We start from the raw sequence: 20,181 nt of genomic DNA, 5'->3' as shown, positions 1-20,181 counted from the left end.
GAAATCAGCCTTTCTCCATCGTTGATCAGCAGTACATAGATAGGGCTTTCTTCTTGTTGCTAAAATAGAAGAAAGAGCTCGAGAAGGAGGTGTTGTAATGAATTTAGAGGCTTGCTGTCCTGTAAAACAGCAGTGATAGAAGAGGGAATATGGAACAATTTGATAATGGAGAAGTGGGGGATGATGATGGGGATGGATCGGGCTAGTTTCTAGCTATCTGTGGGTGCTATACATGAGTTTACAGCAAATAAAAATGATGCTGAATGAAGAAAAACGAGCTCTTATTTATAGGAGAGGGAAGAGCTAGTAGTAGCACAAGACAAGTGTCCAGCCACATATGTCATGAGATGTGACAAGTGGTGGGACACTCCGAAACTTGTGTGACAAGTGTCTTGACACTTGTCTCTTCTCTATAGCCTTCCTTTTTGGGCTGAATACTGTCAAGAATAGAAATAACCAAATTTAGTAAGCACAGTCAGAGTACAGAATTTACTATTTTTAGAATGACATCCCTATTTTTTAGGACTAGCATTTTTAAGCTAATTCAAGGCTCCTAAAATTTAGGGACCCCCCAATATGGATGTCATATGAAAGCTTTTTCCGTGTACATTGCAAAAACGGTATCAGAATCTTAATGTGACTTTCCTATGCAAAGAAATGTGCAGTTCAAGCTTTCAGCCCACACATGCACATTGTACAAGCATTTCATGATCATGCCATCTTGTTGATTGTAACTGTTTGTTTTGGTGGATCTAGCCCACACTTCAAGGCATCAATCCTTTCTGTGTGCGAGTCTAACCCTGATATGCGTGCGTTCTGGTCACAGGCGCCCAATCGGGCCATATAGGTGGAAGTGTGAACTATTTTTTCTCTAATCCACCGCGTGGGTCCACTATAACTTGTGACCACTCATCAGTGGCTAGCTCCAATGCAATTTTCTTTATATCTAATTAGTGCAAAGGAAACAAATTTTTAATAAATCATTATATAGACAAATTAGTAAAAAAGGATACAAATTCTGTTTCTATAGAGTTGTGACAAAGCTGGAGTTTCTGGAGACACCATACCAATGGTAAGCCATATGCAAGTCTCTAGAGCAATTAAGGATTGTGTTCAATGTTGTTTGCTTTATGTCACTAATGTAAAAGATAATATGAATGCTGAAAACCAAGAGTGACTTCAGCTCTTGGAAAAGTATAAAGATTGTTTTTCGGAAGATCTTCCTTATCAGCTTTCCCCAGAAAGGCCAAAAGACCATCATATTGTCTATAATTGCCCATCTTCAATCCTCAATCTTGTCTCCATTACTTTTACATTTTCATGGATGTAATTTTGTGAGTAATTTTCATTTTCAGCTTTAAGTGTTCATTCTCTTTTATATTAAATCTCGAAAACAAGCGAATATCATAATTGTTAAGCATACTACGTTGTTCAGGGCGTTTTACATTTGGCCAATTGCTGCCAGATTTGCACGAACCACCAAATCTGGCAAAATACCACTATAAATGGCCGAGTGAATAGCTGCACAAACTGTGATAAAACCAGCCTGCTTGCATGGCACTGTCCTGCCCACAAAACTTGTCCGAATACTGGCAATTGCTGAAAATGATGCCCAAACTAACAGGAAAAATGCCTAATGCCTTTTGAGAGTACCTGCAAGGGAACTGATTTTACCAATAGTAGCCTGAGAAATGCTAGTCCAGGGGATGACTAATCTCGAGATGTTGTGGCGACGTTGGATCAGCAGCAAGCGGAGGCATAGTCAAACTTGCTATGATACCACTGTTGGGTGTTGGAGCTCACATGGAATGGACGATGTCTTAGGCTGATGGAGGGGGGGGGGGGGGGGGGGAGAGACAACTCTTTGAGGTACACAAAACTGAAATAATAAATTGATAATGATAGGTGACTTGTGAAAATGGAAAGGTTGGGCCTTATTTTATAGGCCTAGGGTGACCCCAACACTAGCCCTAAACTTACACACATTAAGGTGTGTTCACAGACATGGATGTGGCAGATAACTAACATCAAGCTGTAAGATTGATGTTGGAAAGCTTAAGGGATCCCTCTTTGTAGCTTTGTCATGGTTCTCATTTCCTGTACGTCAATTCTTGGATTCATCTTCTATAAGTTTTTGGGATGGACGATGCTCTGAAAGTGAAAGAAAATGAAGTTGACTGCTTTGGATCAAGTGCAGACATAACCAGGCCAATGCAAAATGAACATTTTGAGTTCAATTTAGAGAGTCTTCCACTTTATAAGAACTTCTAGCTTTTATGGGATCAGAAAGTACGTTGTTAAACTCGTAAGTCACTGTGTTTTGATTAATACGTCAAATGAAGTGCCTGATTTATTTGCTTGTGCTTTTATTGGTAATTAACCTACCAGGAGAGAGATTTTGGGATCTCTGATGGATTTCCGTGTATGCTTCAACAACTTGTTTTTGATGGCTGTGTGGCACTAGAGAGATGCTTGATAACTAGATTGTTTGTTCAATGAGTGATCTGTTGAAACGTGAGAGATGGCATATTGAATACAACTAGTATTGTGTGACATTGGCAGATTGCTACAGCTCTTTTGCTTCTGGTGCTTTCTGGTCCCTTGAAGGCAGCCACTTATATGGTATGGTTCTGATATTAGTCATGGTTTTAATATACAAGGGTTAATACCCAAGTTCTGTGTTGATTGTAAATGTTCAATTGACTATACACTGGTCTTATTTTGTGCAGCTTATGCATGGATCTCTTGGATTGACTATGGGGCTACTCTGGAGGTGGGTGCATGCTTATAATTTCTACAGAATCCTATTGTTTTTATTGACAACAGTCTAGCCAGGGTTAAAAACATTGTTGTCGCTCTTTTACAAAATATACAAGGATCTCACCCTTAACCTGAATTTCTGAGATAATTGGGTCTGTACTATTTAAAAAACTTGCTTGGGGTGAGGGTTGAAAATTGGTGGACACATTGTTGTATCATGGATCTAGTAAATTTTTGGACAGAAGTTATTTCAAACTCTGTGATGTGGAACTGTATTAGGTTTTGTGCACAGTTGCTCATTGCATCATAAAAGAAGCAAGTGTACAACATATGCACCTGAGGGTTGCTACATGGGTTTTGGGGTTTTCCTGGTTGATCATGTTTCCGTGGCATCTTGGCAAAGCAATTGTTAGACTTAACAATCAAAGGAGAGAGGTGATTTACAAATACAAAACAGAGCAAACACCTACACTACTCCAAACTACTTATCCAAATCCCAAAAACCAAAAACTTACTTGCTAAGGAGATTGAATACCTCTTCAAACTCCCTCGCTCCCAAACAAAGGAAGAAAATGCAATGAAAATGTTAGCCCATGCCGTCATTATGGAAAAGGATTGTTAAGCAAAGACGGCATGGAGCGTGCATAAGATGCAAGGTAAGCAGGCTTACAAATCTATCCATCTCTTTTGGAAGAAAGAGCTTGAACGAGAATGTTAGCCCATGCTGTCATTATGGAAAAGGATAGTTAAGCACAGATTGCATAGAGCCCATGCAACATCTATTCCATATTGATGTTGGAGCCTGAATTAACTATTGCCTAGACACCACAGTTGAAACGTGAAGAGTGAACTTGGCAAAGTACTTGAGTGAAGAAGAGAATGCATGTGCAAGAAAAAGCCAGCAATTGATGCCACTTTTTTGTTGTGCAAGGTGAAGATATAGTCATGGGCAATAGAGCCATGCATGGGTGACTTGGAACTTTTGCATTCTTGCAATCGCATGATAGAAAATGCAGCAAGCAACAAACATTAGGAATGACTCAGGATCATTCTGCACTTAGTATTGTGAGATCTCCCCATTCTATTGAGTTGGTTCAAGAGATTGCATAGTATGGTTTAACCTATAAGCCTACCTTATATAAGATACCACCTTGTTGTTGCAAAAGAAAAACAATGCATTTCAAAGTGCTTTGGCAAGTGTGCAAGAAAGTTGGTGGTCTCCCTCTCATAGTAGACACGTAAAGTGGTATCCATGGAATGGTGCTTATCCCCAAGGAGGATGCATTTATTTCTTCACATGATGCCTTGAGCACATGAAAAAGTGTAGACCAGCTTGTGGCGGAATAAGATAATGGTATTCAAAATGTTAGAATTTGCCAATTCTATGGGCAGTGCCCAATGTTTTAGTCTTTAGTTCTTAGTGTGAACACAAATAAAATTATAAGTTGTATCACCACTCTTAGAGTTAGAGTTAGAGCTAGGTTTGTCTTAGACCTATCTTGTACCTTTCATTCTCATTCTTTTAGTTTGGCAAGTACACTCTACTCTTTTGCTTCAGCACACTCTCATTGTTTCTCTTTTCTCTTCTCTATAGCTGGTTGTCATTTTCCAACATTTGGTATCAAGATAGGTTCTACGTGCAAATTCATTTCAGCCATCGTCAGCCGGTGCCAATCCGCCTAAGGTCCTATTTCTATTAGCAAGCTCTCTGCCTGAGGAAAAGAAGAACAAGCTGCTGCTGTTTTCATTCTGCACACAACTCTACATGCAATCCTATGCGCAGTCCCGTACGCAGCCCAAGGAGCTACTATTTTGAAGGAGTTACTGCTGTTTTTAGCTCTGCTCTTATTTTCTACTTTTCTCCCCCAGTGTTCAAATTGACAACCAATTCAAAGAAATTTCACAATTTCTTTGATATTTCTAGCAGAAATTTTGGGTCTTTTGCTTGATTTGCAATTCCATGTGTGAATTTGCATTGGAAACATTGACATTGCATAATTTCATTGACATTTGTGCATTAAATTTGGGCCTTTTTGTCCTAGAGGCTTTGGCACATGTCACAAGGTAGATTCCAACTATTATTCCATTGGTACGCATCCCAAGGTGACATCACTGCAAAAATTGACGTTGTAAGTTTACAAATTTCTGCAATTTCTTTGAAATTTTGGAAGAAATTTAGGGTTTTTGCTTGACACGCATTCCAAGGCAGAAAACTAGCAGTATAACAATATTTTAATTGTTATTAAGTCAGATTGGGTACAAAATTTTGAAAAAATTCAGTAAATTTTGATAAGAATCAGCATTAAGTTTCTGTAATTTGTACTTTTGAGGGCACACATTATAAGGCAAGGTGTGGTACATCAGTACATTGCTGTTATTTCTTGGTTGAGTATTGATTTGGGTCAAATTGGACACATTTTGGTATTTGTGTGGCAATTTGGTACTTATTGCATAATCTTGAAGGGATTTTTGGTACTTTGAGGAGTACAATCTATACTTTAGCAAATAAGTATTTGCCTATAGATTTCTGTCCATTATTGATGGTGGAATTGCTAGAGGATACTTCAATGGGGACACTATAGCATGTAAGGTGATCTAGTTTCGATTGTAATGGCCTATACTATTCGTGATGCAGTTAGTTTTGTGAAGCATTGTGATGAGTGTCAATGAACCAAAGTCCCTATTTGTAAGAATAAGATGAAGTTGACCCTAGTGGTAGCACGCTAATCATTCGAAAAATGGGGGATTGATTTCATTGGTTCAATTAGCCCTGTAGCACAATACTCACAAGCAAGGTACATAATCGTAGTCACAGGCTATCTCACTAAGTGGGTTGAAGCTCGGGCAACTCGAAAAACAATGCTAGGATCACTTCCAAATTTCTTTGGGAGCAAGTTGTTTGTGCTTGGCATTACAAAGAACTAGTTGTCTATCTTTGCTTTTAACAAGCATGGCTTTCAAGTTATCTTTAAGGATGACAAATGCATTGTCAGAGACAGGGAGATGGATTATGCACTCAAGCTGTTTGGGACCTTGTATAAGGGCTTGTTTTTGTTGAATATCTATGATGCACTATCTCATGATGCTCTGGCAGCCACTACTCTATCACCCGCTATGCAAAATGTAGAGCTATGGCATGCTCGCACACGGACATATGAGTTTTCGGAGCTTATTGACCGCATTTGCTATGTTAGATATGGGCTGTCTACACTATTGTTTGAGGATTCAGTTTACCCAAAAATAGTATGGTATCATCATGTCACAGTCATAGTATGAGGATAAGCTGGTACATAAGTTTAATATGCAAGATTGCAAACGTATGTGCACTTCTATGGAGCCAGGCTTAAAGCTGTTTGTGCATGATGGTGAAAATATGTTTGATATTGCAATTTACAGCTAGGCTATTGGTTGTCTTATTTATCTTTGCAACACACGCCTTGACATTCACTATGCAATATCTCAGGTAAGCAAGTATATATATAGCCCGTGGACTATACATTGGCAAGATGTTAAGCGGATCTTCAAATACTTGCAAGGTACTCAATGACATGCATTATTATTTTCCGAGGGGGAGGCTTGCAATTACAGGTTTACAGTGATTTAGATTAGGTTGGTGATGTAGATACTAGACAGTCTACTAGTGGACATTGTTTCTTTTTGGGATGTTCACGCATTTCATGACTAAGCAAGAAATAGCCTATAGTGGCTACCTCGTCTTGTGAGGCTGAGCACAAGGTAGCCTTCACGGCAATAGTGGAATGTGTATGGTTGTGCTAATTGTTGGTTGATCTACATTTACCATTGAAGGGTCTTACACTCATTCTTTCTGACAATTAGAGTGCTATTATAGTGGTACGAAATCCTATGTTTCATGCTCGCACGAAACATATTGAGGTGCATTACCAAAATGTTAGAGAGAGATGCTATGCAGGAGAGATCAGCTTGATGCATGTTTCTACACAGGAAAATATTGCAGATATTTTCATGAAGGCATTACCTTGTGAGAAGTTTGAGGTTTTTCGCAAGTCCTTAAACTTGCTACCCTTTGATGATTGATTATTCTTGTACTTTACCACATTGGCACTACAGGGGTTTGTTAGAATTTGCCAATTCTATGGACAGTGTTCAATGTTTTAGTCTTTAGTTCTTTTTCAGTTCTAGTGCGAATGCAACTAAAGTTATAAGTTGTATCACCACTCTTAGAGTGAGTTAGAGTCAGTTAACTCTAGTTGAGTTAGAGCTAGGTCTATCTTAGACCTATCTTGTACCTTTCATTCTCATTTTTTCAGTTCAACAAGTACACTCTACTCTTTTGCTTCTGCACACTCTCATTGTCTCTCTTTTCTCTTCTCCATAGCCGACTGTCATTTTCCAATACAAAAAGGTTGGTCCTCAAAATGCCATTCAATTTATTGTTGACAATGAGATAACACAAAGAGTAGTGTTTATGAGGTTTGAGGAGAGATACCCATACATCACATTAGATATCCATACATCACAATCCACCCATGCTTTGCTCATTGTTTGAGCAATTTGCTGAAAGATATTGATAGCTTGTCGTGTTTGAACTTTTCATCCAAAAAGGCAAGGAATAATGAATTTCATTCAAAGCCATTGATCATTTCCAATGAGTTTCTCAAGAGACCACCCAAAAAGGATTTCTCAAACTACATTGAGACAAGATTTGGCTATAACTTTCTCATGATGAAGAGGCTTGAGAAGGCAAGCTTGCCTTTGGAGCTTTTGGTGGCATGCAATGAGTGGATTGGATGATTGTTATTGAGAAACGATAGGGTTTGTGGGAAGGAAAACAATGTGTATGGCAAACATTGTGACAAGGAACTCAAAAACATAGAAGAGAATGAAGTAATAGGTCAATGAATGTGGATGATACAACGTATGTCCAAAGGGAGAAGGAAAACCCAAACCATTGTCTCTCAAGGAGCATGTTGAGCGGAGGGGTTGGGTGTAAAGTCCCTTCGTCTCCGTGTATAAAGTATATGGATGTGAGCACACCCTTATTATACCCTAACATATAAATACATTCTTTATTCTTTGTGTACCATCACAATCTAGTATACATATCTTTGTGTTCACTCTCCTTACTCTCAACACTACTGCTTGCGCTCGTCTTGCACTTTCATTGTGCACTCTCCCCTTCAAATTGGTATTAGAGCTGTGGCTAAGGTGTGCACACTTCTCGAAATCCGTGTGGGTTAGCTCTAGCTCATCCGCATGAAGAAACATCAGGTCGTCACCTTTGTTGGTCATGCACACACTTAGCCCTGTTAGTCAATAGTTCTCAGGTCAGTGTGAGTGCATGCGATAGCTTCCCATGCCGTCGATAGGCTAGGTGACAACGTTTCTGTGCAGGCAAAAGGTCAGGCAGGTTAGGTGTGCAGGTGACGATAGGTTAGTGTAGGTCACACAGGTTAGGCACAGGCAGCGCAGGTCAGGTGCATACAGTTTTGGCACAAGTAGATCAGGCGACAGGTCTATGGCTGTTTTCGTCACCTTTTTGGGCAGATTTGTGAAAGGTTTTAATATTCCTTTGCAATCAGGTCCCTTGCATATTGACGGGGGTTGGTGCATATAAGCGTAGTTCAAAGATATGTGTAGATTTGTGCCCGGAATGCACATTGGCTTTGGAAAATTTTGGGGCTTTTCATGTATCAGTGAAATTTTACTCAGCTGAGCCGATTCCACTAACATTGGTGCACATTCGAACCTGAAAAATTTGGGGCTTTTGCCAAATTTTGTGAAATTTTGCTATATTTGCTCATTTTATGCTCTCAGGAACATGTAGTAATGCAACTGGGACAGATTGGTTAGTGAAAATTTGGGGCTTTTGCTGAAATTTGTGGATTTTGGCAAAATGATGTGTGAAATGCACTTTAGGGATATTGTTGAAGCAATCTTGGTGCTGTAAGCAGTGTGATTTGTGTTTTTTATCTGCCACTTGTGAGATTTTGAAGAAATTGCAGAGAATTGTTGGTGTTTTTTGTGTATCAGAAGTTGATTTGGGCACATATGTATGTTAGGCAGCTTCTATGGAGTTGATGTATTGCTGAATATTCACGGTGCAACAGTCTGAAGTGGGAGTCACCTAGCAGTGATGTATGCATGTATGCTGAAATTTTAGTTATATTGCTAAAAGGCATCCTTTCTAATGCTGCACTTGTATTTGGACACTGTCAATAATACAATGACATTAAATCTTGCTCTTATTTCCTAAATTTTGGGTTGAAATTAGTTGAATGTTGGTTTTTTGGTGCATTGCTGAAAAGTGGCTACTAATGCTTCTAGCAACAGTGATGCTAAATCCCCTCTTGAAATCAAGAGATTTGATGGCGCTGGCTTTGATCTGTGGAAGGACACATGCAAGACATTTTGTTTCTCAAGGACTATGATGATACTTTCTTGGAAACCAAGCCTGCAACTTTGATAGATGAGGATTGGGCTAGACTCAACAAAAAAGGCCATTGCATACATTAAAATTGTTGTGTCCGATGATGTACTTATGGACATTTAGCGTCTTGATATGGCTTATGCCATATGGAAAAAGTTGATGGACACTTATGAAAACACAACTCTAGTGACTCAAGTGCATCTCTTGTGCAAGCTTGTGAACGTGGAGTTGGATGAGTCTAAGCAAGCATCTCAGCATTTGAGTGCTTTCACAGGGATTTTGAGTTAGTTGCAAGACTCTAGTTTGTAGCTCTTCAATAATAAATTCAAGGCTATTTTCTTATTGATGACTTTGCATGATAGCTAGGAGGCTTTGGTTGTTTCACTAAACAACAACCTTGCTTTAACCTTTGATGGTGTTAGGGGCTCTATTGTCAATGAGGAAATCATAAGAAAGTCTAGTGGAGAAAGTGGTGGTTCAACCTATCATCTTAGAGGTAGGTCAAAGAAGAGGGGTAATGCAAGAAATAGAGTAAATGCAAGGGCAAATAGCAAGATGTTACTTGCTATTAGTGTGGGCATAAATTGCATAAAAAGCCTAATTGTCGGTATTACAAGAAAGAGCAAGAAAGAAAGGAACTGGAGGGAAAGAAACAGAAGGATGACAAGAAAGATGATGACAGCTCTTCCTCAAAAGAAGTTGCGAAGGCAAATGTGGCAATCTAGTGTGAACATTGAATAGCTCCTTGACACTAGAAAGATACTTGTTGCAGCCTCATGCAATGATGTAGATATTATGGCAACAATAGGTGATATGTACATTACCAAAAAGAAGGTAATTGATGCCTTACCTTCAACTCATGATGGGCTGTTTCAATCATGGGTAGTGGATAATGGTGCCTCTTTTCATGTTACTCCTTCTTTGGAGTCATTTTTTGAATACATTGCAGGTTGCCTAGGCATTACTTGGGCAACAACTATGCATGTGAGATAGAGGGTGTAGGTACCATTCATTTGGTCCTTGAAAACGGCCAAGAGCTGATTTTAGAGGATGTCAGATATGTACCAGGCATAAAGAAAAGCCTATTGTCAGTTGGGCAGCTTGATGCAAGAGGGTATTTTACTATCTTTGGTGGTCGATCTTAGAAGGCCCATAAGGGCTCTATGCTGATTGTTAAAGGCAGCAAAAGGGAGACTTTGTATTGTTTGCATTGTAAAGCATTATTTGGCAAGTTTTTGGTTGTGGCTGAAGTTTATTCACAAATGGAACTTTGGCACAAAAGACATGGAATAGCCCGCATTCATGGTTCGAACAAAGTAATGGCTGGAGAATTGGTAGAATCTGAAGATGGTACAGTAGGCATTGCTTTGAATTTAGAATCTGATAATGTTGGCTAAGTACTGATGGGCGATGGTTCCATACAAGAAGGGGGTTCCGTAAAAGCAACGGGAAAAATTACGCAAATACCAGTTAGTAATTCTTTCTTAGGCCTTTAAGCCAGTAAATGCTTTGGCCCAACCGATCGATGGAAAGGGTCGAATCCCAGCTTTTGAGTCTAGATCAATTGAGTCTCCCGCACCATATGGGAATTATTTCAAGACGTTCCTGTGGCGGAAAACGACCCGAATCTGCAGGAATTCGGGAAGGTTGAAGCAATGGCCAAACCTCCTTGAGGCTACAGCAATAACGTCATAAGCAATGACACTTAACTAAAGCACTTTATCCTCGCTTTCCACCTTTTATGAGCCAAAAAGGCTTTCAGATTCTCTCCTCTTTATGGAGATTTGATGTAAAAGATTGTGGTCTCGAATTTTATAATGATTGCATATATGGAAAACATGTGAAGTCTCCTTTAATACTTTGGTGTCGTGAAGAAGTCTAATGCTTTGGATTTAGTACACACTAATGTGTGCACTATGCTTGTTAATTCATATGGGTATGCACAGTACTTTGTCACTTTTATTGATGATCCCAGTAGAAAGTCACGAGTGTATGTGTCAAAGAGTAAAAAGGAAGTGTTGGATGCTTTTAAAAGGCTTCATGCTTTTGTTACCACATAGGAAGGGCTGAAGTTAAAAGCTATAAGAACGGATAATGAGGGCCAGTATGTTTCTAATGAGTTTAAAAAGTTTTGTGAGATGCATGGTATTAAAAGGGAGTTGATAGCGTCTTATAATCCTACATCAAATGGCGTGGCTAAAAGATATAATCGCACACTTTGTGAGAGAGTCGGATACATGCTGTTGACAGCTAATCTTCTGCTGCAGTTCTAGGGAGAGGCTCTTAAAATTGTAGTTCTAGGGAGAGGCTCTTAAAATTGCATTTTATGTATGCAATCGCTCTCCAAATTGTGCATTGGAAAATGGCGTTCTCGAAGAGGTTTGGCCTAGCAAACCTACTTGATATGACCATTTGCGTGTCTTTAGATGTGATACCTTTGTGCATGTACTTGTAGATTAGAGTACCAAACTAGACATGAAATCCATCAACGGCATCTTCTTGGGATATGGAGATGAGGGAGAGATGGGTTATAAAGTTTGGCTTCCTCAAGGCAGGAAGATAGTATGCAGCCGAGACGTAGTATTTAATAAGGCAAAGTTGCTTAAACATGCTAGACAAGGTGACCTTGACAAAAAGGTCAAATGTTGGCAAGAATAGCCAGCCATTTAGCAGCCATTAGTTGAAGATTGTATTCTTTTTGATGCTGAAAATGAGTAGCAACCCATTGTGCTAAAGTGAGAAGATAAGGGCAGCAAATAGATGCACAAGATGGAATAGAACAACAAGAAGAACATGTTGAAAACATGTTACAGCAGCAAGGAAATGCTCAAAAGCAGCCATCTGTTGATGGTGTGCTTATACCTGAGGATGTAGACCCATTGCTTGACAATACAAATCATTGGATAAGAAGGTCTACATGTGAGAGAAGGCAGCCATAGAGGTTTCAGCCGTCTTTGGATTGCATTTTGTTGACTGATGAGAGTGAGCCTTTGACATTTAGAGAGGCATAGCCATGTGAAAACAATACAAGGTGGGAGATTGCTATGTAGGAAGAGATGACGTTTGTGTATGCAAATAACCATAGTTGCATTTGTACTACGTAAGGACTAGTTTGTTTTGTACGTATCCATACCAATTCGTACCAAAAAATAGTCTATTTTTGGCCTATGAAGACGAGACCACACAATATCTTCCAACTCCAAAGCCTTATGTTTATTATCATAATTTAAAGTCTCACTCACTCACTCACTCACTCACTCACTCACTCACACTCTCTCTCCCAACTTCCAAGATGATTATTAAATTCCAAGATGATTATTCAATTTCAAGGTCTTTTCACTACTGATGCTAAGCCTCTTGGTGTGCCTTTACCGCCACATATAAAGCTTAGCAAAGCGGATTGCCCAAAGAATGATGCAGTTGCTAGTGCTATGAAGGGCATACCCTATCATCAACTTGTGAATCTTTGATGTATACTATGGTTGCAACTCGCCTTGACATTGCTCATGCAGTGGGAGTGGTTTGTAGATTCATGTCTAACCTTGGCAAGCCACATTGGAAAGCATTGAAATGTATCTTCAAATGTATCTTCAGATACTTAAAACAGTACACCAGAGAATGGTATATGCTGTGAAAAAGGTACACTAGCGTTGCAGAAATTCTGTGATTCGGACATGGCAGGAGACCTTGACACTAGGAAATCTACCAATGGGTATGTCTTTACTTTGGCTATTGGAACTATCTCTTGGTGTTCAAGGTTGCAGAAAATTGCGGCATTGAGTACTACAAAGGCTGAATATATTTCAGTCATAGAAGCTTCTAAGGAAGCTATTTGGCTTGGCCATCTGGTCAAGGATTTTAGTCTTTCTTCACATACTCTAGTGCTCGGATGTGATAGCTAGAGTTTAGTATGTTTGGGTAAGAATGCCATGTTCCATCTATGTACCAAACACATAGATGTTCGGTATAACTTCATTCGATAGGTCTTGGATGATGTTCTTGTTACACTGACTAAGATTAAAACCCAAGATAACCCAGCATATGTTCTCACTAAGATCCTTGCAAAGGTTCAACATGAGGATTGCATTCCAGTAGTGGGAGTTGGTTATCTTAAACATATCACTTTGGGCCTTTAAGTAGGAGGTTGTTGGGTATAAAGTCTCTTTGTTTCAGTGTATAAAGTTATACGGGTGTGAACACACCCTTATTGCACTCTAACATATAAATACATTCTTTATTCTTTGTGTACCATTACAATTTGGTACACTTATCTCTGCATTCACTCTGTCTTACTCTCAATGCTGCTGCTCGCACTTGTGTCTCACACTTTCATTATGCACTCTCCCTTTAGGAGGGAGTTGATGGAGACATCCTCTAGACTATCTTGAAGCAACACACCACCAAAGCTTGTATGTTGGAGGACACTATGCAAGTAGAGATGAGGAAAACACAGCTGCAGCAGTCCTAGAGGAGTGATCAGCAGCAAATGCAATGTTTGGAGGATAAAGTGCAGCTGCAGGAGAACTCCAGGGATCAGGATGCCAAGCAGCAGCAGATCTGAAGGAAATGCAGCCAGCAGTCTGTCAAAGATGATGATGTCAGCAAGGTGGTCTAAACATCAGCAAACACAGGCATCTCATGAGCTGGAAACATTGGACAGATTGCCAAAAACATAGTCACCAGCTGATAGAAGATGTTGTGGCAAATGGGTGGCAGCAAGGTGGCCTGCTGTGCAGGAGAACATGCAGGAGAAAACAGCCACTAGCAGTATGAATAAGGTGACAAACAGGTTCACGGCTGCAGTTGGAGTAGTTGCCAGTATGTGGAGATGGCAAGAACTGTGGTGATTGGCAGAAAGTATGTATGTTGCAGAGTGGCTTGACGAACCCCCTACTTATAGACATATGAGTCAACCAAATGTCTTGGGGTAGTGCCTAGATACTCTTAGGTTGTGCTAGACACAATAGCTGCATTTTTTATTTGAGTTTTAGGGGTGTTTAATGAGCTGAAAAGGGGCGATCAATGTTAATTAATGCTTTGTTGCATAACATGGTTTGTAGGAACACAAGGTGCATGACAAACATTGTGATAAAGAACTTAGAAACATAGAAGGATGAAGTGATGACTCAATTAATCTAAATGAGTAAGTGGAGGAAAACCCAAACCACTCTCTCTTAAGGATAGTTCTTGAACCTCTAGCTGAATTTTAGCAGATATATCCTTTGGCACATCAGAGTAAACTAACATGAAAGGTATTATGTATCCACTAGTGTGGAGGCGATTTCAGCCTATATGTAACATCATAATTTTTTCCAACACTTGAAAGGGCCAATAGTAATGCATATTCAACTTTAGATACAATCTCTCTTTCCCTTTCATCTTTTTCAATGTTGCCTTTTTAAAACACAGTAATATATGTTGCTCTTTGCAAACTAGAAAGCACGTCTATGGTGATTAGTTGTCCTCTTTTGCTTCTCTTGCGATCTTTGAGGTGCATACTTATAATTTAACCTTCTCATAAGCTGCATCCATGTTCTCAACATAACAATCAGCCTCAAAGATCTTATTCTTAGTGCACAAAATAGGATGCACTTTCTTGCCATGCTCCACAACTTCAAATGAAGCCTTACCTATATAACTATGCAATGTGTTATTATATGCAAACTCAACCAAAGGCAAGTATTGCTCCCACTTTGTCTAATGTTGTGACACATAGCACCTTAAGAGATCCAAAATTGTGGGCTTTGCTTCTTGTGACTGACCATTTGTTTGTGGATGGAAGGACGAAGAAAATTTCAGCATGATACCCTTATTCTAAAATAGCCCCTTCTAAACCAAAGTGGTTGTCTACAGATCTTGATTGCTAATGATTGACTATGACAAGCCATGATACTTAAACACATGCTCAAAAATATTCGTGCTATATGATCGGTCTATATCATATTTCTCACTGGAATGAATTGGGCATGCCTATTGGACTTGCAACAAATGATAGTCTATATCCCATCATTCTCTATAGGTATCCTTGGAGGATTAAATATTAAATCCATAGCAATGCTTATTGGATGTAGGCAATTGCCGCAATAAGTCTGACACTTGTTGCCTATCATACTTGACCTTCTGACACACAATGCAAGTACAAACAAATTGCTCTACATTATGTCTCAAAGATGGCCAATAGATGTAGCATCGATATCTCTATGCCCTTTATAAGGAGGAGCATGATTCTTTGTTATTGCCTTTGGCCTCAATTGTTGCACAGCATATAGTCATCCATGCATCATCATGCCATCTCTAAGCACATAATACTCATGCTTATGGCCAGTGCGTAGTTGATCATAAACATTAGTGAAATCAAAATTAGTGACATATTGATCCTTCATGGTATCCAACTTAGTGTGGTAAATAAGATTGACAATTGAAATTTAAGGCTTAAGAGACAGTGAATCAGCTAGTACATTCTTTTACTATCTATATGCACAATCTGAAAGTGGAACATAGGTAGGAAATTTACCCATCTCATATGTTTCTCAGACAACTAGAATCGAGTTATAAGTGTAATATTCAATGATCTATTTGCATAGTGAAATCAGTCCCCAAAAGATAGTGTTTCCATGGCAAAAGTGCATGAATTACAGCTAGCAGTTCCTTCTCATATCCTGTAAATTCTTCTTTGCACCATGGAGAACATGACTCTCATATGCCACTAATTAGCCATCTTGCTTTGAAACAACCTCAATGCTATTTCTACATGCATTATACAATGGATGACTACCTTAGGTCAGGTAACACACGCATAGGATTTGAACTCATTTTTTCTTTTAACTTATCAAAGGCTGAAATTTTCACTCCTGTCCATTTAAATGGCACATTGTTCTTTTGCAAAGCACGCAGTGGAAATGCTATTTCAACAAAGTTATGCTCATATTTCTTGTAATAGGAACATAGATCAATAAAGTTGTGAATCTCGTGCACATTTCTCAAATGTGGCCATGTACATATTGCCTCAACTTTTGCATGATCCATGCATACTCTATCAGCCGATACTATGTGGCCTAAAAAGTGAATTTCATGCAAAAATAATTCATGTTTCTTATAACTGATTATCAATTGATGCATACACAATTCATTGAATGCTATAGCCAAGTACTTTCTATGCTCTGTCTCATTCTTTGAAAAGACAATCATGTCATTTATTAATGCCTCCACAAATGCTGTATGTGGTCCAAAGATGTGATCCATCATCCAATTGAATGTGGTAGAAGCATTCTTAGGTCCAAATGGCATGACAAGAAGCTCATATATTCCAGAAGATGTATTGAAAGTTGTCTTTGGTATATCCTCTGGTCTAATATGTATCTGATGGTATCCACTTTGCAAATCAATTTGGTTGAAAATGATTTATCCTTGCAACCTATCCATGATATTATTGATCCGTGGAATTGGAGATCTATTCTTGATGGCTATCTTATTCAAAGCACAATAGTTGATGCACATATTCCACGAATCATCTTCTTGTGCACTAAAAGCATTGGTGGATAAAAGGGAGATAAGATGGCAAAATTAGCCCTATTTCTAACAGCTCATTAACCCGGCTTTATCTCCTCTTGTTGGGCTGCACTCACCCTATATGGTGGCTTATTAAGAGGGCTATTGCTAGGGATCAAATCTTTGTCACAATCCTCTAGCCTTTTGAGTAGTGGCTTCCTCAGAAGTGACCAAAAAAAGCAATCAGTATATACATTTTCAGAAAAGATATAGCATTTTCATTGCCATCTTTATTGGTAAAATAAATCAAGTACATTGAAAGATGATTTAGTCATTACACTTATCATGTTCCTCCATAGGTATAGTGTGAAGTCTCCCTTATTCTAGGGTACTTTTTAACTTCTAGTTGGGAAAGGGTTTTAAAAACCTCGTGTGAACACCCATTAGTGGGTATGGTACTTTAGTACCTTAGGGATTGTACTTTCATTATCATTCTCACATAGTAGTAGATGTGACCTTCCAACAACTCTCTTCTCTCTTGTTGTTCACTTGTTCATTGTGAGTGTGTGCATGTTGCTGAATCCTAATACCTCTTTTCAAGTGTCACTACCTAGCTCGTGAACCACAACTGCTACTACAGCCATTGAGCCTCCCACTTGGCTACTCTCTTCTACACCAATTGCTACTTGAGGTTCATTGAGCTGCATATTTTCTTCAATTCCGTCCCTTAGTTTGTGTGGTACCTTCAACTTTGCTTGGCTGTGTTGGATCTCTTGCATGCTCTAGTCATGTCACTTGTGCAAGAATTCCTACCTTGCCTTGTAGCATATCTAGTCCACATATAGTCTACTTGTGCTTGTTGACGATAAAATCTGCTTTGTGCCTGCTCGCCACCTGTATGTTGATGAATTTGCTCTGTGTCTCACACTTGGTATTGACTTGCAGCTTGTGCTTGTCAACGGCAACCTATTTGCCTCTTTGTCCGGTTGTTCATGTCAACTACTCCTGTTTTTGACAAACTTGACATTTGTCTCATGTCACTCGCTTTATGTCAACCAACACATGCTCATTTCCTCTTGTTCGACAATCTGAATATTGAAATATTTTTCTCTCTTAGCCTTGATTAGGCCTTTGAGTCTCTCAAACCCTTGTTCATATGCAATCTCTTTATAGGCCCAAAATGTTGGGGATTTTTGCAGCAGATTTCAATTTCCACTCAAAAATTTCAAAAAAATTGGGGCTTTTGTTTTAAATCGCTAAATTTCACAAAAAATTTTGGGATTTTGTATTTGATGGTCAATATTGTTCAATTTCACTTTAGAAATTCGGGGCTTTTCACATTCGAGCCTGAATTTCACTAAATTTTATCAAATAAATTTGGGCTTTTGTAAAATTTGTCCAAATTAGTCAAGATTGAGGGTAATTCCATCATTTGTACCGATATTTGGGGATGTTGAAGCCTTCTCGGTTGTAAATTTTTCTTCAATATTATCAATTGTGCATACAATTGTAAGTTTTTTGAGCTTTTTCTTGATTTTTCATGCTGTTGCATCTACATGTATGGTATCTGTTGTTGTGAAACTTTAGGTGTATACAACAAGCAATGGCAAGCCAAAATGACTTGCTAAATGTGTTTGGGAATTTTGACGAATTGGATGGTACAAATTATCCAATATGGATATACATGATGAAGCATATTTTGGTTGCCAAACAACTTTAGGGTTATGTATTTGGTCCAAATGTTAGGCTTGCAAGCCGTGTTGTATAGAATGTTGTCGGTTTATCTGTTTATCCACCATTGTCACAAGTGGATCTTTCGCTCCAGCTGCTGTTGTACCTCGTATGGCTAATTAGTTGAGATGGGATGAGAGAGATATCTAGACACATGCTTTGATTGCACCTATTGTGCAAGAGATATGTTATTCCGCACATTTGGTTGTGCGCTAGGGCCAAGGATGCTTGGGATAAACTTGCTTTGTTGCATCGGATGGACACATGTAACCTGGCTTCATCGTCTTCTTCTGGGTCATCTGACATTGGTATCAGAGCTGATAGGTTTAGTCGTGTGGATTTGTGGAGTCCTTCAACGAAAAGGCAGTTGACGGATTTTCAGTCGTCTCGCTATCCATTCAGTCGACGGGTCAGTCGACAGGTTTTATACGTCACGCTAATCATTTCAGTCGACGGGTTTTGCCTCGTCGACCCGTGACGGATCCGTGAAGTCGCTGGTCAAAAGTGCTGGGTGACACGTCACGTAAAATTTGACGTGATGTGTATCTACGTCACGTAACTTATGGAGGGGGAAGCTACCTTTTACACGGAACGCCGTAGGCTGAATCGTGGGCCACCGAATCCTGGCTCACGCCCGTCCGTGAATGCACCAACGAAACACACATTCTTTTCCCTTTTCGCAGGCTGAAGCTGAAGCTATTTTCTGATGTGTGTCTGATCAGTTGACTATGCGTTTGGAATTTTTCTTATCAGCCTTGACTGCACTTGCATCACAAGTACAAGCTCAGCAGAGAGCAAGTTCAGGAAAGGGGCATTGATGGCCTGCGTGATTATTAAAGAAGGGGGCTGAATACTAGTCGTTTCTGCAAAGAAGCTCCATTTCCTGCGTAACCGACTTTGTTCGGGCGATAAAAATTTGTTCCTTACTCTTCGGGTTTATTTCCAAACCAGCAACAACTGTCTGCCATTAAAATCAGGGAAGTACTTTACTTAGTATGCAAATTTCTTATCTTTGCTTTCCAATTCCAGTGTATTAATGGTAGAAAAAGGGAAAAAGAGAGTAATGGAAGGTTCTAGTTCTGGGGACCACCCTATGGTAGATCCCCATGAACTAGAAATGCAAGAAGAACAGTGGGAAGAATTTTTTGCTACACGAGAGCAATTTGATGATTTTACTGCTCGTGTGCAAGCTCAGGGGGTTCAAATGGAATTTTTAACCCAAACACTCACTGAAATAAAATCTCAATTAACTTTATTGTTAGAAAGAGATAAAAATAAGATAGAAACCTCGGATGTCCCATCTTCATCGAAAGATTTAGATGTGACTATTCGAGATCCTAAAGAATCCCACCATAAATTGAGGGATAATCCAGTTCTAAAGGATATGAAACCCCCTTAGTTTCACGGGGAGGAAAAAGATAGGAATAAAGATACAATCTTTAATTTCCTCCAAAAGTGGGAAGATTTACATAAACTTAAGAATACCCCACCACACCTCCAAGCACTGGAGGCTAGTTTAACTTTGGGGCCCAAAGCATATAAGTGGTGGCGAACTTTAAAGGAGGCAAATAAAATACCTGAAACTTGGGCTCAATTTGAATCCGTCTTTTTGAAAGAATTCCTTCCTGAAAATGAAATGGAAAGAAATTGGGAAGATTGGGATTATGTCAGACAAAAGGGAAGACCCTTGCTGACATATTTGGAGGAATATCGTGAGATAATCCTCAAATTGGAAGGAATAGATGAATTTCAAAAAACAAGAGGATTCATTAGGGGACTAGATAAAGCCTGTA

General features: G+C 39.2%; 1 protein-coding gene across 1 annotated transcript in view; it reads left to right on the top strand.

Annotated features, from left to right (window-relative positions):
• The window catches only part of LOC148027507 (uncharacterized), a 110,200-nt gene that overhangs the window by 57,047 nt on the left and 32,972 nt on the right, over positions 1 to 20,181 (top strand). Inside the window, exons 3-4 of the mRNA XM_087689239.1 lie at positions 2,563 to 2,622; positions 2,730 to 2,773. Coding sequence (XP_087545365.1) covers positions 2,563 to 2,622; positions 2,730 to 2,773 — 104 coding nt within the window. The remainder of the gene's footprint in view (positions 1 to 2,562; positions 2,623 to 2,729; positions 2,774 to 20,181) is intronic.

Source organism: Lygodium microphyllum, chromosome 12 (genome assembly GCF_053477565.2).
Source record: "Lygodium microphyllum isolate KBCC chromosome 12, Lygodium_microphyllum_v1.1.10, whole genome shotgun sequence".
Lineage (NCBI taxonomy): Eukaryota > Viridiplantae > Streptophyta > Polypodiopsida > Schizaeales > Lygodiaceae > Lygodium > Lygodium microphyllum.
This window is presented reverse-complemented; position numbering and strand designations above follow the sequence as displayed.